The sequence below is a fragment of the Eutrigla gurnardus genome (genome assembly GCF_963514095.1).
Source record: "Eutrigla gurnardus genome assembly, chromosome: 24".
Taxonomy (NCBI): domain Eukaryota; kingdom Metazoa; phylum Chordata; class Actinopteri; order Perciformes; family Triglidae; genus Eutrigla; species Eutrigla gurnardus.
The window spans coordinates 11,715,929-11,732,936 of record NC_139935.1 but is presented as its reverse complement, the minus strand read 5'-3'; the positions used below and the strand labels follow the sequence as shown (position 1 = coordinate 11,732,936).

The following is a 17,008-nucleotide window of genomic DNA, read 5'->3' as shown; positions in this document are numbered from 1 at the left end:
GAATGTTTATATACTTTGTTGAATATGTATCCATGTTAACGTTGTGCAGTTTAGAACAGAAACAGTCTGTTGTTTAATGTGCATCTGACATCAAGTTACTTTCCTCTGCTACTTAATGTTCTGAGGTTGCTGGCAGCTTTTTTTTTTTTTTTGCATTTTCGTTCAGACCTATTATTATTAGTGTGTTGTCTCTGCATACTAGGTGTTGCCTAGTAGCCGAAGACATGCTCATTTTATTTTGTGTAGAAAAAAAACATGGCAGTCTTAAATTACAAATAGAGCATTTTATTTTGATGGCTTTCAGGTTTATTGTTTTCGTAAATTATTAAAATGTGTTGACAAAAGTCATTTAGTGATCTGATTATATCTGTTTCATAATATGTCAGCAAGCAATGCATCAAGACTGTGTTGTAGATGTGGAAGCCTTTCCCCTTGTAAAGTTCACCATATCCACCTTTCATATGATGCAAACATAATGTGGGTGATATTAATGTAAGATGATTGCACCAGAGATTGACACTGATATGTGCTTTTGTTGATTCTTTTTAAAGAAATGGCAGAGACTCAGAAAACCAATCCAGTGTGGCAGCATTTCAGCGAGACGACTCCTGCAGCACTGGCTGACACTTTTTCAGCACTTTACTTATTCTACCTCACCTTTTTTAAGTTCAATAAATATTCCATCTTAAATTGACACTTGTAATATTTGTTATCAGTGTCATTTTTAACATGCAAATTGAGGGAGCAAAAGTAATATTGGCTCCAAATATCGGCTCAAGAAAATTGGCAGGCCGTATCGGTCATCGGCCAAGACTGATGATCAGAAAATCGGTATCGGCATCGGCCCTAAAAAATCCATATCGGTCGATCCTTAATCTGGACAGTTCTTTTCCAGAATGAGAGCTCAAAGAGGAAGACGCTATCTATGTAGCACAGCTAGCGTCAGGGCTGAGGTGCAGATGGAGCTGGGCCTGGCTAAAGGTTCAGGTCAAGAAATGAATTAGAGCCATCCCATGTCTCATTATTACTGAGGATATTTTCTTTGAGCACAGGGTGTCTGTAGGTCCTTGCATAAAAGCACCAGATGTGTTAAATGATTCATGTGAATCAAAACCTTTAAAAAGTAGGAGTAAAAATACATGAAAAGAAGCAACCAACTAGTTAGAATCTATAAGACAAGTCAATAAAAAGATAAAGGATAAATAAAGAATAGTAAAAGCAACAGGTGACATGCAGGTTAAAACCAATAAAAAGAAAGAACACAATGAAAGTAATAATCCAGACCTTCAACCAGACTCCTGGGGCTCGTTCCAGAAAGCAGGTTTTCCTGAAACTCTGAGTTTGTTAACCCTGAGAAGAGGGAAACTCTGAGTTTTCCGTTCCAGAAAGAGAGTGAACTCAACCTTTAGGTCAGTTACCATAGTAACCAACTCTGTGAACCTAACCTGCTCGCTGGCAGGTTTGCTTCAACAAACCCTGAGTTTCTCCTACATGTCTGCCTTTTTCCGAAATCTGAACCAACTGAAAACAATGTCGGTCCTTTCCTCGTCAACCATCGATATGGAAATAAAAGTGATTCTAGCAGCTTTACGTCGGGAGAGGATTTTGATTACTTAGAAGAAAATTACTGTTTTTCCTACCGATCACATATCTAAACAATATTCTCTGACATTTTCAACATTTCATATCGTGGACATAATCCAGATTCTTTGCAGAGCTCTAGATTTTTTGCGAACGGGAGTTTTCTGAAAAAGGACATTTCTTTGTTGAAATAGCCGCTTATATTTACTGTTTAATATGTGAAATATGACTAAAATCATATGCCTTAGTCTACATATTTGTGCAATGTTCTTATGCTTAATTTTCAGCTGCAGCCACTTTCTTTTTGTGCCTGGGGGGATTACACCGATATGAAAATGATTATTTGTTCATTGCGCTACTTTGTGAACCACGGGAGTTGAACCTCTGTCGCCTGAACCGTAGGCAGCGTTGCTAACTGTTACACCAGTGTCACGCTGTGGGACTGTAAGTAAAGACTTATCACCTTTAGATCAATCGACTGTTTCATTCATTTATACACATTAAGTCAGGCAGTGATTATCTGCCACGCCAACTGTCTCTATTTTGATGCAGTTACGTTGCTCCGCTTTCTAAGGATGACCTCCTTTTCTACATAAACACTCAGTAATATCTCTTACTCTCTCCCGGTTGCCATGGTGAATCGTAGTATCAGAGCTCCATTGATGATGGCTTTATAGAGTCGGCAGGCACGCGCGTAACTCAGAGTTTACATCCTCAGAGTTGACTGAACTAATTCAGAACAGCTGTTCTGGAACAGAAAACTCAGAGTTGGTCGACTCAGAGTTCAGGGTTCAGTTCAGAGTTGGTTGAGCCTGCTTTCTGGAACGGGCCCCTGGACGGTGCCGCTAGAAAGGAATGTTTCCAGTTTAGTTTTAAAGGACAACAGCATCGGGGCTCACCCACCATGATGAAAAGCTAAAGGCACTTTCACCAGTTTTCCTGGAGAGCCGGGGAATAACCAGACGGCCTGTTCTAGACCACCTGAGAGGTCTGGCTGCTTGGTACCTCACAAGCCTGTCAGAGAGATATTGGGGTCCCAGACCATGTAGGGTCTTAAAAACACCATTAACATGAACAAATCAATTCTAAAATGGACTGGAAGCCAGTGAAATGACCTGAGCACAGCTGTTATATGGTCCTACTTCCTGTTTGTAGTTCTCTACTGAAAGGAGTTTAGTAAGACTTTAGATGGAAATGAAGGACGAGAGATGAAAGGTCACATTTACCCTCCGTTCAACAAGATGGACCCTCAAAACAGGAAGTGATGTCACAGGTCTGACAGACAGACAGACAGACAGACAGACAGGTGTGTCCTGCCAGGTGAAGCTCAGCAGTCTATGGAGGGTCTGAAGCTTCCAGAAACCAGCCCACTTCTCTACATTCTAGGACGTCATTGTCCTGGAGAACTTAACAGTTCAGTCCAGTGGAAACCACTGACTGTCACTGGGACAGAGGAAGGAACATACTGGGAACACTGCTGTCATAGATGATGTCATAGATGATGTCACTGAGGGGCTTACCTGAGCAGGTGAGATTCAGGATGGAGGAAGAGGAGAATGATGTTGCACACTCCCTCAGAGTGGATCCAGAATGAACACAGTTAGACCAGATCCACCACACAGGTCTGTCTGAGGACTCCTCTCTCCGTCCTACAGAAACAGCAGAGCCACAGTCCAGCTCTCTACAGGCACCAGCTGCTTCCTTCAGGGTCCAGTCATAGCCATCCACTGGTCTCCAGTCTCCCTGTCTCACCTCCAGTGTTCCAGCACAGCGACTGGCTCCTCCCACCAACCTGACAGGCTCTGAACAGAAAGAAGAGAGTCGTCAGTCAAAGAGCAAAGTGAGTTTGATGAGAACAGAAATGAACCAGATCAAAGCTGCAGCTCCTCTTCTACCTGAGCAGGTGAGTCCAACAGCTTTGCCAGGTGAGCAGGTGTTTCTATCTGAGCCTGAGCTTCTACAGTCCAGGAGAGCAGACTCATGGCCTCCACACTGGAACTCTTTGGTCCACGTTGGAGCCCCCACGTCTCCATAGAGCGCCCCCTGGAGGACTGAAGGAGCCCCACAGCCAAGCTCCCTACAGACCACCTCTGCATCCTGCTGGTCAAAGTCAGCTTCACACACTGAGGACCACCACTGGTTGGACTGGTTGGACTTCACCTCCAGTCTGCCTGAGCACAGACTAGTCCCATTCAGCAGCCTGACAGAGTCTGGAGAGATGATAGAAGATCAAATAGAGAGAGAGAAAAGACACCAGACACCAGAGAAAAAGATGTCATGAAACTATTCAGTGATTCAAACTGGACTCAAAACAATTCCACCATCAGTTCATCATTTACAGTTTTTCTCAATTTCTTTGCCACAATTCTCAAAAGATAATGAATATTTTCTAAACAACATGTGTAAACCTCCAAACCACTGGCCACTGCTTCACAACAGATTATCATTTCTCATTCTTTTAGACAAATTGCAAATGTTTTAGCACATATATGCAAATGAGTAGATTAGATTAGAAAACTTTATTGATCCCCAAGGGGAAACTGCTTTGCCACGCAATAAAAACACAAACATCCACATAACAAACAATACAAACATTACCATACCATTGCACAAAACTTATCAACATGATTGGATACTTCATACAACAGAGTAGGCTGCTCAAAGCAAGTGATTCAAATTGATATTAATATAGGCAAGGATAAATAAATAAATATAAGAAAAATATACACCTCCAGAAGATTAAAAAACAACAACAACAACAACAACAACAATAGACAGCCGCTATTTGTGGTTAAAATATCTGACTGCTGCAGGAACAAAGGAGCGTCTGAGTCGTTCAGTAGAACACCGAGGCATCACTAAACGCTTACTGAAGGAGCTTTTAAGATCCCTAAATATATTGTGGAGTGGGTGGTTATCATAGAGGACTGTTTTCAACTTGGTCCTTGTTCTCTTCTCCACTATTACCTCAAGCTTATCTGGGTTAAAACCAATCACTGAGCCAGCCCTCTTGATTATTTTATTAATCCTGTACAATTATCTACAATTTGCACAATTAATGATTGAACATATCTTGCTGATCAAATCTGATTATGTTGCTTCTCAGTTGAATAGTTGTTCTCTTCAAAACATGTATGAATTCTTTCATGGTGTGAGTCATCACATGTACAATAGTCCATTCAACTGTCTAAATGTGTCAGCATATATACCATGAATATCATTATGTACTATGGAGTATTTTCTAACGTCCACTAAACTGGTAAATTGTCTGTCAGGAGAAACTTGAACTTCACTAACCAATGAGGAGTTTGTCCCATCTTACATCAACCAATCACACGTCATCTCCAGTCAGCTGACAGGTGCTATTCATGAGTACGGCTGTTACCAAACATATTTATAGAGCTGGACTACAACAGAATAACCACAATGTCTGAACATGGAGGAACCTGCTCAGGTACATCATGAACAGGGCAACTGTAACCGTTTCCATGGAAACGTGAGTGCAGTGTGTAATACTGTAAAAGAAACTTGTACTGATGAAATCAGCATGTGGATAGTATTCAGTTTAGTGTTCAGTTCACTGGACAAATAGAACATTCTAGTAGAGGAAACATTCAGGGTCAACTAAAGAAATAGGACAAACCTGAAATGTGGATATAAGGAACATTTCCAGGCTCCACTGCCGTCCTGAAAAACATCTAAACATTCTGACCACCATTGTTTCCATGAGGTCAAAGGAACTTTTCATTTGGAGGGCAGAGACTTTTTATATGAGACACTAACTTTGTTTTGAAGCACGACTTCAATGTTTTGAGTGAGTTCTGACCTTTTGCAGGTGAGTTATGGTGTTGTGTTGGAACATGGAAGCTATTTAGACAAATCAGGTTCTGAGAATATTAACAAAGTTTCAAGAGATGAGCCAAAGAAATTGAAATAAACTGTAACACCAGAACATGTTTAGAACACCACAGCCTGCAGCAGTGTTACATCACATTTACATGAATACACTCTAACAACTGTTATCCATTGTTCAACACTTTCAATATGTTTTCAAGCAGAAACACATCATCATCATCTGCAGATCCTCTATTCTGTTCCTTCTGCTCAGAGACTCCACAAACGTTGCTCTCCACACAGAGAAGTTACAACTTTGGATTCTCTCTTATCTTCCTGAGAATAAAGCTGTGTTTAGAAACGTGGTCTAAACCAATAAGAGACAGAGCTCGGGCGGGTCCTTGCCTCTGATTGGCTGTGGTCCTTTTCACTGCTGTAAATTGTGTCAGTTCGAAAAATGTGAGCGAGCTGAGCAGGTACTTTTCTTTGAAAATGAAGAGAGGCAGAAAGCCTGGCCCCAAGACAATTAATTAATTAATTAAAAAGCCCCAAAATATGCCTTCAGACAGGACTGGTTGAAGCAATTCCCCTGGCTGATGTACGATGAAGAAAGGGACTCAATGCACTGCATTTATTGTCGGGAGTGCGGTCAGAATATGGCCGGTAATAGTGCGTTTGTGGAAGAGTCTCTACGAAGGAGTGCGTTATTGTCTACTGCCGCATTTTGCATAAAGGGAGGCCGGTCAACATGTTAATTGGACATGTCGGGTGGAGCATGGACACACACAGTGTTTGAAGGCCCACATTACAGCATGAGACATCATGAATAGGACATTGTATAGTAGCCTATTCCTAATATTATTAAAAATGAATAGCCTAAGTAAAAATATAAGTAGGCTAGGCTAAGATCACATAAACAGTTTTCCATTTGCAATCTATAGGCTAGTGACCTGTAGGATCTTTTTATTCTTGAGGAATTTATGCTGCCACAAAGCAAGCATTTGCTGCGTTTGGGCATCAGTGTGCAGATTGGCTGGAGAAAACGGGTGCTCTGGGTGCTGATGGTGCTGCAGTTAACCTAGGCCATAAGGGGGCGTCATTATGTCAAAGGAGAGCGATGAAAAGGTGACCTTTTGGTGTTAAAGGCGACGCAATGAAAAATGTGGGTGCACCTGAATTTTGTGCTGGTGCACCTTAAAAAAAAAAGTTAGGCTCACCAGTGCAACCAATGCATAAAGTTAGTCTGGAGCCCTGTAAGGAGGTGTTCAGGGTGAAGGACTCCACGTGGGGGTGGAGATACTGACGAGTCCCCGACTGAGCTGCTCAGAGTTGTGGCCACTTTTGGTGCCTGCTATGGTGGCAACCAAAGAACCTGCTGGTGGAAACCAGCGGCTCAGAAAGCTGTGGAGCTGAAGAAGGAGTCCTTTCAGGCTGCTTGGTGGTCGGCCCAGAGGACTCCTGAAGCAGCACACGTGGAGGTTTCTCTCATACAGATATCTTGGTGCATTCAGCAGATATGTTGAATATGTTGAATTACCAACAGCTGACAGCTTTCTAGATAAGTAAGAATGAAGAAAGTAAAACAACCACATTGCATGCATCTTTGTCATGACGTCATCGCTTCTAGAGCTCCGTCCATATCTTTGTTTCATTTCACGGAGTGCTGTGTGTGTGTGCGTCAGCCCCGCCCCTCTGACAGAGAGGAGAGACGCTGGATGAAGCGGTGTTGTTAGACAGTAGAGACTCTCAACGTTTATAATGATAATAATATATATATATATATATATATATATATATATATATATTAGAGAAAACAAATACTTTTAAATACTTTTATAAATTCAATGAAATTCCGCATTTTACAGTTGATTACATTTTCATTGTCCAAATATGTGATTCTGTCATAGGGCCCTACTCGGCACGCCCCAGTTTGAAAACCACAGTCATAGATGATGTCATAGATGATGTCATAGATGATGTCACTGAGGGGCTTACCTGAGCAGGTGAGATTCAGGATGGAGGAAGAGGAGACTGATGTTGCACACTCCCTCAGAGTGGATCCAGAATGAACACAGTCAGACCTGATCATCCACACAGGTCTGTCTGAGGACTCCTCTCTCCGTCCTACAGAAACAGCAGAGCCACAGTCCAGCTCTCTACAGGCAACAGCTGCTTCCTTCAGGGTCCAGTCGCCAACCACTGGTATCCAGTCTCCCTGATGTCTCATCTCCAGTGTTCCAGCACAGCGACTGGCTCCTCCCACCAACCTGACAGGCTCTGAACAGAAAGAAGAGAGTCGTCAGTCAAAGAGCAAAGTGAGTTTGATGAGAACAGAAATGAACCAGATCAAAGCTGCAGCTCCTCTTCTACCTGAGCAGGTGAGTCCAACAGCTTTGCCAGGTGAGCAGGTGTTTCTATCTGAGCCTGAGCTTCTACAGTCCAGGAGAGCAGACTCATGGCCTCCACACTGGAACTCTTTGGTCCACGTGGGAGCCCCCACGTCTCCATAGAGCGCCCCCTGGAGGACTGAAGGAGCCCCACAGCCAAGCTCCCTACAGACCACCTCTGCATCCTGCTGGTCAAAGTCAGCTTCACACACTGAGGACCACCACTGGTTGGACTGGTTGGACTTCACCTCCAGTCTGCCTGAGCACAGACTAGTCCCATTCAGCAGCCTGACAGAGTCTGGAGAGATGATAGAAGATCAAATAGAGAGAGAGAAAAGACACCAGACACCAGAGAAAAAGATGTCATGAAACTATTCAGTGATTCAAACTGGACTCAAAACAATTCCACCATCAGTTCATCATTTACAGTTTTTCTCAATTGCTTTGCCACAATTCTCAAAAGATAATGAATATTTTCTAAACAACATGTGTAAACCTCCAAACCACTGGCCACTGCTTCACAACAGATTATCATTTCTCATTCTTTTAGACAAATTGCAAATGTTTTAGCACATATATGCAAATGAGTAGATTAGATTAGAAAACTTTATTGATCCCCAAGGGGAAACTGCTTTGCCACGCAATAAAAACACAAACATCCACAACAAACAATACAAACATTACCATACCATTGCACAAAACTTATCAACATGATTGGATACTTCATACAACAGAGTAGGCTGCTCAAAGCAAGTGATTTAAATTGATATTAATATAGGCAAGGATAAATAAATAAATATAAGAAAAATATACACCTCCAGAAGATTAAAAAACAACAACAACAACAACAACAATAGACAGCCGCTATTTGTGGTTAAAATATCTGACTGCTGCAGGAACAAAGGAGCGTCTGAGTCGTTCAGTAGAACACCGAGGCATCACTAAACGCTTACTGAAGGAGCTTTTAAGATCCCTAAATATATTGTGGAGTGGGTGGTTATCATAGAGGAGGACTGTTTTCAACTTGGTCCTTGTTCTCTTCTCCACTATTACCTCAAGCTTATCTGGGTTAAAACCAATCACTGAGCCAGCCCTCTTGATTATTTTATTAATCCTGTACAATTATCTACAATTTGCACAATTAATGATTGAACATATCTTGCTGATCAAAACTGATTATGTTGCTTCTCAGTTGAATAGTTGTCCTCTTCAAAACATGTATGAATTATTTCATGGTGTGAGTCATCACATGTACAATAGTCCGTTCAACTGTCTAAATGTGTCAGCATATATACCATGAATATCCTTATGTACTATGGAGTATTTTCTAACGTCCACTAAACTGGTAAATTGTCTGTCAGGAGAAACTTGAACTTCACTAACCAATGAGGAGTTTGTCCCATCTTACATCAACCAATCAGACGTCATCTCCAGTCAGCTGACAGGTGCTATTCATGAGTACGGCTGTTACCAAACATATTTATAGAGCTGGACTACAACAGAATAACCACAATGTCTGAACATGGAGGAACCTGCTCAGGTACATCATGAACAGGGCAACTGTAACCGTTTCCATGGAAACGTGAGTGCAGTGTGTAATACTGTCAAAGAAACTTGTACTGATGAAATCAGCATGTGGATAGTATTCAGTTTAGTGTTCAGTTCACTGGACAAACAGAACATTCTAGTAGAGGAAACATTCAGGGTCAACTAAAGAAATAGGACAAACCTAAAATGTGGATATAAGGAACATTTCCAGGCTCCACTGCCGTCCTGAAAAACATCTCAACATTCTGACCACCATTGTTTCCATGAGGTCAAAGGAACTTTTCATTTGGAGGGCAGAGACTTTTTATATGAGACACTAACTTTGTTTTGAAGCACGACTTCAATGTTTTGAGTGAGTTCTGACCTTTTGCAGGTGAGTTATGGTGTTGTGTTGGAACATGGAAGCTATTTAGACAAATCAGGTTCTGAGAATATTAACAAAGTTTCAAGAGATGAGCCAAAGAAATTGAAATAAACTGTAACACCAGAACATGTTTAGAACACCACAGCCTGCAGCAGTGACACAGCAACATTACTGATGATGTCATAGATGATGTCACTGAGGGGCTTACCTGAGCAGGTGAGATTCAGGATGAAAGAAGAGGAGACTGATGTTGCACACTCCCTCAGAGTGGATCCAGAATGAACACAGTCAGACCTGATCCACCACACAGGTCTTCTTGAGGACTCCTCTCTCAGTCCTACAGAAACAGCAGAGCCACAGTCCAGCTCTCTACAGACAACAGCTGCTCCCTTCAGGGTCCAGTCATAGCTATCCACTGGTCTCCAGTCTCCCTGTCTCACCTCCAGTGTTCCAGCACAGCGACTGGCTCCTCCCACCAACCTGACATCATCAGGCTCTGAACAGAAAGAAGAGAGTCGTCAGTGAAAGAAGTGAAGATTCTGTTTTCTTTCTCTCTTGTTAATTTCTCTATTTACCTGTTGAGTTGTGATTTCCTTCAACCTGGAGTCCTGGAGAAACACAAACATATATATTGTTTTCATTCAATGAAATAAAATCAACAAACATGTTTTCAAATGATGTTGAAGAGAGCGAATATCTGGTCGATGTGACCACTGCTCTTTGAAAATCCTGTTTGTGTCCACTCCTGCATCCATCCTTCTGAGGACAAGCAGATGATGGAGGGAGACAGGAGAGAGACAGACAGCAGATGATGGAGGGAGACAGGAGGGAGACAGACAGGAGATGATGGAGGGAGACAGGAGAGAGACAGACAGCAGATGATGGAGGGAGACAGGAGAGAGACAGACAGCAGATGATGGAGGGAGACAGGAGAGAGACAGACAGCAGATGATGGAGAGAGAGACAGACAGCAGATGATGGAGGGAGACAGGAGAGACAGACAGCTTAGCTTCTTTTTAAGTTGTGATTTAGAGAAAATGGGCCTGCAGCCATATAAACTACATTAACTAGCTAAAGTTATCATTAATGTTAGCTTAACCCATTTAATCCCAAATTTTTCCCAGACATGGAAATATCCAAATCATCTGTCATTACTAACCCTTTTCAATAATCAATCATTACTTTTGAAAATCTTCATGGAAAATTAGGTGAAAAGTGTGTTTTATGGTCACAAAGGTGACCGGTGGGATAATGTCTATGTTAGCATATTTCTCCTTCACAGTCTTATAAAATACTTCTAAAATGTAAAACTCTGTTTCTGGCAGCATCTCCATCATCGCCACTAAAATACTTCATCACATGCTAGTGTGACTATTTTACATATCAAAAGTCCTCATACATCACCGATATGAATACAGAAAGCAAACTCAAAACATCTCCTTTATTGTAACATTGTGACTTTTGTAAAATGTATTGAAACCTTCATGTTCTAACTTTGTTCTAACATTTTATCTTGTACTTTAGTTCAATATTACTTTAGTGCATTCATTGTAACATTGTAATATTTAATCTGTAGACCAGTCACATGATTAATTTACAATATAGGGGTTATTCAGGATAGAGGTATTCTGCATTCAAGAAGAGGAAAGCATCAAACTAAACTTTGATATATAAATGTATATATTTATGTGTGTGTGTGTGTGTGTGTGTGTGTGTGTGTGTGTGTGTGTGTGTGTGTGTGTGTGTGTGTGTGTGTGTGTGTGTGTGTATGTGTGTGTGTGTGTGTGTGTGTGTGTCTCCCCCTCATAGTCCATATCTGACCCATCACTATCACCATCACTGAGGACAGCATCTTTCTCATGTAACAAGTACATGTACATCTAGATACTGTACATTGTGTTATCCCACTGGTCACAACATGTTTCTTCATTCTGTGACTTCAGTGAACAGAGTTGAGTGATTGTAAATACATATATCAATACTAAACATCTTAAAGATGATGTGAACCAGAAATATTAGTCTTATCTTCATATTAACATACTTTACTAAGCTTGTTTTGTCGGAGCTTTCATGCAGCCATCCTCCTCTACAGGTGCAATCAGGAAGTAATCAGCTCTGGTCATTTACACTAAACATGCAACACTGCACATATGTCATTGAGAGGTTTTATTACTTCAATACTTTTTGGAAATGGATCGATACAATATTCAGTAATGTTTTTAGGACCTGTTAACTGAAAATGTTTTCATGGTCACTATAGTGACCGATGGGATTAAATTTAAAGTGCACAGCTTAACCAATGTTAATGTTATTTAATTTACCTGACAATGTTCCTCTCTCAGCCTGAACCATCATAATATCAAATAAAAAGGATACAAATTATGATCTCTGGCTCCATTTTAATCAGATCAGTTAGTTACGTCTTCTTTATTCTTTAGGGTCAACAGCAGCTGGTTGCTAAGCAACGGGAGTGGCAAAGTGTGAGGGCGGGAACAGCTGGTGACTCAAACAGGAAGTCCTCTGTAGATCAGACCGTCTCGGCCTTCACGTTCTACGTCAGCTCTGTTCTCTGAAGGATGAGTCGCTGAATTTAGACACAACTATTGTGTTTCCTGTGACCCCTCCACAATAAAAGTTTATCTAGTTGAGGTGTTTTAATGTGAAGCAGCAGCATTTAAATGCAGCTCTGACACAGAGTGAACAGGAAACAGTGAGGATGATCAATCAGATGGACTTACACACAGTAACACTGATCACATGCTGCATCGTTTGTCACAAGTCTGAATATATGGCGGACTAACAACACCAACCGCTGCACAGAGAGATGCTTACTGAATATACATACAGTGATTGTAGAAATAATACATGTAACCACTTCAAAACATTCATTTCACAAATACTTATTTACAACAATGATAACTGCAGCTTAGAAAAACATAAGTAGACACTGGCTGCAGCCCAACCCTCCCACAGTAGAAGAATGGACAGATATGATTAATGATAGATACTGAATGGGAAGAAAATCACCTTTTCACTTCATAAACAAATAGATAAATTCACAAAAATATGGTCAAAATGGGTTTCCTTCATGAAAAGACACAGACGGATCTAAGGGAAGTAACGGATTAAATATGAAAGTGTTCTCAGCTAATTGAACGGTAATTTTAAAAGCTGATAGACAATCTCCCTACAAAGGTGTTTTCTCTTTTCATGTATTATTTTCCCACACACCCCTGCTCTATTTCACTTGTTCTAATGTTGGGAAAAACCTGATTCTTATCCCCTCCTCTCCAATGTTTTATTTTTATAGTTATATATAATTATCCATGTACATTTGTACACAATCTGTGTCCATTTATAAAAATGAATATATTATTGGTTTCACAGTCGTTGGAAAATAGCATGTCATTTGAACCCCAGCTGTAATTCAGTCTGTCAGCCGCTAGAGGGAGCGAGAGGGCCATCAATCAGACCGTCCGAATACACGGAAGTACATCGCTCATGTGAAGAGATGCACAAAGATGCTCCTGAAGTACAAAGCTGAAATCTAAAAACTGCGGTTTAAGAGCAGCAGAGAACTTTACAGAGGATAACATGTTTGAGAAATATAATTTAAAAATGTTATGGAATGTAAGGGCAGAGAAGAAAATACAAAGAGATATGTTTGCACTGAAATAATAAATGACTCAGTAATGTTTGTTTCTGAGTGAAGTTCACAACATTTTTCTTATGAAAATAGAAAAGTAGTTGTTGAAATATGGATTTTTCTGAAAAATAGATATGTAAATAGTAAAATGTTGATTTTTCTCACGAAAATTAGAAATGTTAAAAATGTTGGCCCACTAGGGAGCCTTGTCTGGGTCATGTGTTCTTGAGAGCCAAATCATCTGTATTTTTTTTAAATTGGTATAATAAACTTTGATTGCTAGTATATATGTTGTTGTATTTATTAAATGAGTGAGCTATAGTAGGCCAATGAAGTGACAAGGTTATAATGGTGGAAGTGTATGGTGATATATCTGGCCCTCTGGTCGTGAGGTGAACATTTGTGTGTCCCTCCCTTTCATCAAAGCTGCCCTCCCTGTTCTGGATGAACTGCTTTTTACTTCCCTGTGATCAAAAGCAAGGAAAACATGATTGATGTATGAAATACTCTGAAAAAACAAACAAACAAGAAATAATAAATGACTGAAATAGAATGAAAACCTCTGATTGGATGAAATCCCCGTGGAGGGGAGCCTGGCGGTGTTGATGTATGTGAGCAGTTTACTTCCCTGTAGGGCTGTCAAAATTACTCTAAAATGACGTTCAAATATTCCCTTTAAAAAAACACATATATTCAAACATATTCATATTTCTGGTTGTGCATTAGGCACATCAATAAAAGGACAAATTAATACAACGAGACATAACTACTTGTATTGGTAATTTATTTAAGTTTAAACATATTCAACAACATATTACCTACAAAAATAAGGAAATGAACTGATGGACAAGCAGCCCTCTCTCTCTCTCTCTCTCTCTCTCTTCCTCTCTCTCTCACGTTCTCTTTCTCTCTCTTCCTCTCTCTCTCTCTCTCTCCCTCCCTCCCTCCCTCCCTCACTCTCTCACCCCCTCCCTCTCTCTCCCTCTCACGCTCTCTCTCTCTCTCTTCCTCTCTCTCTCACGTTCTCTTTCTCTCTCTTCCTCTCTCTCTCTCTCTCTCCCTCCCTCCCTCACTCTCACACCCTCCCTCTCTCCCTCTCACGCTCTCTCTCTCTCTCTCTCTCCCTCCCTCCCTCCACATATCGGTTTAAATGAACGACAACAAGAAACAAATGTTGATCAAGAGTTTAGAGCAATTTAAGGTTGTGATTCTAGTCCTAAATATGTCAGGCTTCATTCAGTGGTTGAAACAAATATTATTAACATTAATTGAAGTTGCCACTGTTTTTTCTTTTTTTTTAACGTATGATTCAAAATAATTTTCACATTCGAAATTCTGTTTTTAACAACTATTCGAATACATATTGGAATTTAGAATATTTGTCGACAGCCCTACTTCCCTGTGATCAAAAGCAAGGAAAACATGATTGATGTATGTAATACATACTAAACAAGAAATAATAAATGACTGAAATGGAATGAAAACCTCTGATTGGATGAAAACCCCGTGGAGTGGAGCCTGGCGGTGTTGATGTATGTGAGCAGTTTGTTCTCATTTAAAGATCCAACACAAATAATATCACATCATCTTTAAAGCAGAGTCCTACCTGAGATCCACAGGAACAGCACCAGCACCAACAGGGGGTCCATGATGTGCAGGTAGACCGTCTGTCTGCCCGCCTGTCTGTCTCTGCTCTGATAAAGACCTGTGCTGCTCTCAATGTAGATCTGTGTACAGGAAGAGGTGGAGCTTTACTCTTTACTTAAAAACATTTCTCAGAACTGCATTTCTGGGAAACTAAAAAACTTTTAATCGGACAAGAATCTGCCTACTGAGGACATATTATATGACTGTTACTATGACAACCAGGAAACCAGGAGATGTTCCTATGAGATAAATGCTGTCAGTGTGGTCTTATCACTTTGATCGATGTTTCAACACCAAGTCTTTCAGAGGAGACTGGATTACAGCTTATATTAACTGTTGATGGATCTATTGAATGTTTTAGTAATCAATCATTGAGTCTATAAAACACCAGTAAACGGTATAAAATGTGCAGCCCAGTCTGTCAGAATCCGAGGTGAAGTCTTTAAATGTCTTGTTTTGTCCGACCAACAGTCCAAAAGCCAAAGAGATTCAGTGGATGTGGATCTCTGCAGGAAGCTCCGAGCTGTCCATTCCTGTTGGATTCCTTCTAACTTCTGAATTCAAACATCGTCCCTCAAACTCGTAGCAGGAAAATGATGATGAGAAACGGTGCAGGATGATATTTGAGTGTTTCAGTGTGTCGTCTCCTTGTTGACTGCAGTCTGTGTGTAAACGCTGCTGTAACTGACTGTGTCTCAGTCAGTTCACTGACATCATGTTTCAGTCTGACTTTGACTTTCATTCGTCCTTCATAAAGCAGCAGGATGTTTTCAGCTCTGCTGCTTTCTTTATTCAGAACACCTCATATTTTATTGCTCTGGAGGCTCATTTTATTCTGAACCTGTAAATCTGTTTGTGTTGTTTTAGCTGCATTCGGCCTCCAGAGGGGTTCCACCTTTGTCACGGCCTCCTGCACCGCTTTAATCTGGCGCTCAAATACTCTAGAAAACAACTTTGACAGCTATGGTGGCTGAGGAGGAACATACAGGGTGAACTTTACAATAGTGATCCAGCGCTTTATCAATACATTACAACCAGAATCAAAGAGAGGGAGTGAGGGGGGCTCACAGTCTGGTTATGGGACCAGCCGGTCATAAACTGATGCACGGTGAACCTTTGCTGAACAACATGAACAGCTTCATGAACACAATTCAATAACATCCATGAATATAGGCCAGAGATCTTCAACATGGGGCCCGGGACCCATAGGGGGTCCACGGATTTCCAGCAGGGGGTCCCCAACATTATTTGATCCCAAACCTTTTTTTCTTACAAAATTAAAAATATGTTCAAAAATACACATTAACATTAATACAACATCTAATAAGCAAATATAAATGTTAATTGTTGTGTAAATGTGAAATTGTGATGTAGAAATGCCAATATAGATTTACAATATGTTCTGTAAATATATATTTCTGTCAACAATTATTATTTTAATGGCTAAGCATTGCATACATACATCATTACAAAGTACCTGTATACATGGCACTATAGGCTGCACTACACATTATTATTGGCCCGGCTTAATAAGGAACATGATTAATATGATATGTAATAGGGGGCCCTCCACCGTGTCACTATCAGCCAAGGGGCCCTTGGCCTGGAAACCATTTAAGACCTCCGATATGAATGAATGTAAAAATATGGTTACACTGTTTAAATAATGACAGTAGGCTACTTCACTGGATGGAAACTTGGAATGAGATCTGCAAAGAATCTGGTCTGAGATTACGATATGAAATAAAGAAATGGAAGGCCGGAGAATATTGTTCAGATGTGTGATGGATGGTGAGGTAAAACTGAAGAGTTCTACTAAGTAATCAACATCCTCTCCAGACGCGAGGCTGCTAGAATCACTTGTGCTTCCATATCGATGGTTGACGAGGAAAGGACTCTGCAAGTTTCCACAGCTGGTTCAGGATCAGCAAAATGGAGGAGACAGATTGGGAGAAGCATCTTCACATTTCCTGGAATCGCCCTTCTGTGGCTCCATTTTGG

At 40.8% G+C, this 17,008-nt stretch overlaps 2 protein-coding genes across 2 annotated transcripts in view; one reads left to right on the top strand and one right to left on the bottom strand.

Annotated features, from left to right (window-relative positions):
- LOC311010064 (scavenger receptor cysteine-rich type 1 protein M130-like) overlaps positions 1–17,008 on the top strand; it is a gene marked incomplete at its 5' end in the record, with an annotated part of 423,347 nt that overhangs the window by 260,333 nt on the left and 146,006 nt on the right. The gene's annotated exons all lie outside the window — the stretch shown is intronic.
- LOC311010014 (scavenger receptor cysteine-rich type 1 protein M130-like) overlaps positions 1–17,008 on the bottom strand; it is a gene marked incomplete at both ends in the record, with an annotated part of 29,115 nt that overhangs the window by 11,171 nt on the left and 936 nt on the right. Inside the window, 2 exons of the mRNA XM_084004497.1 lie at positions 3,102–3,383; positions 3,477–3,791. Of these exons, the coding sequence (XP_083860623.1) occupies positions 3,102–3,383; positions 3,477–3,791 (597 nt within the window). The remainder of the gene's footprint in view (positions 1–3,101; positions 3,384–3,476; positions 3,792–17,008) is intronic.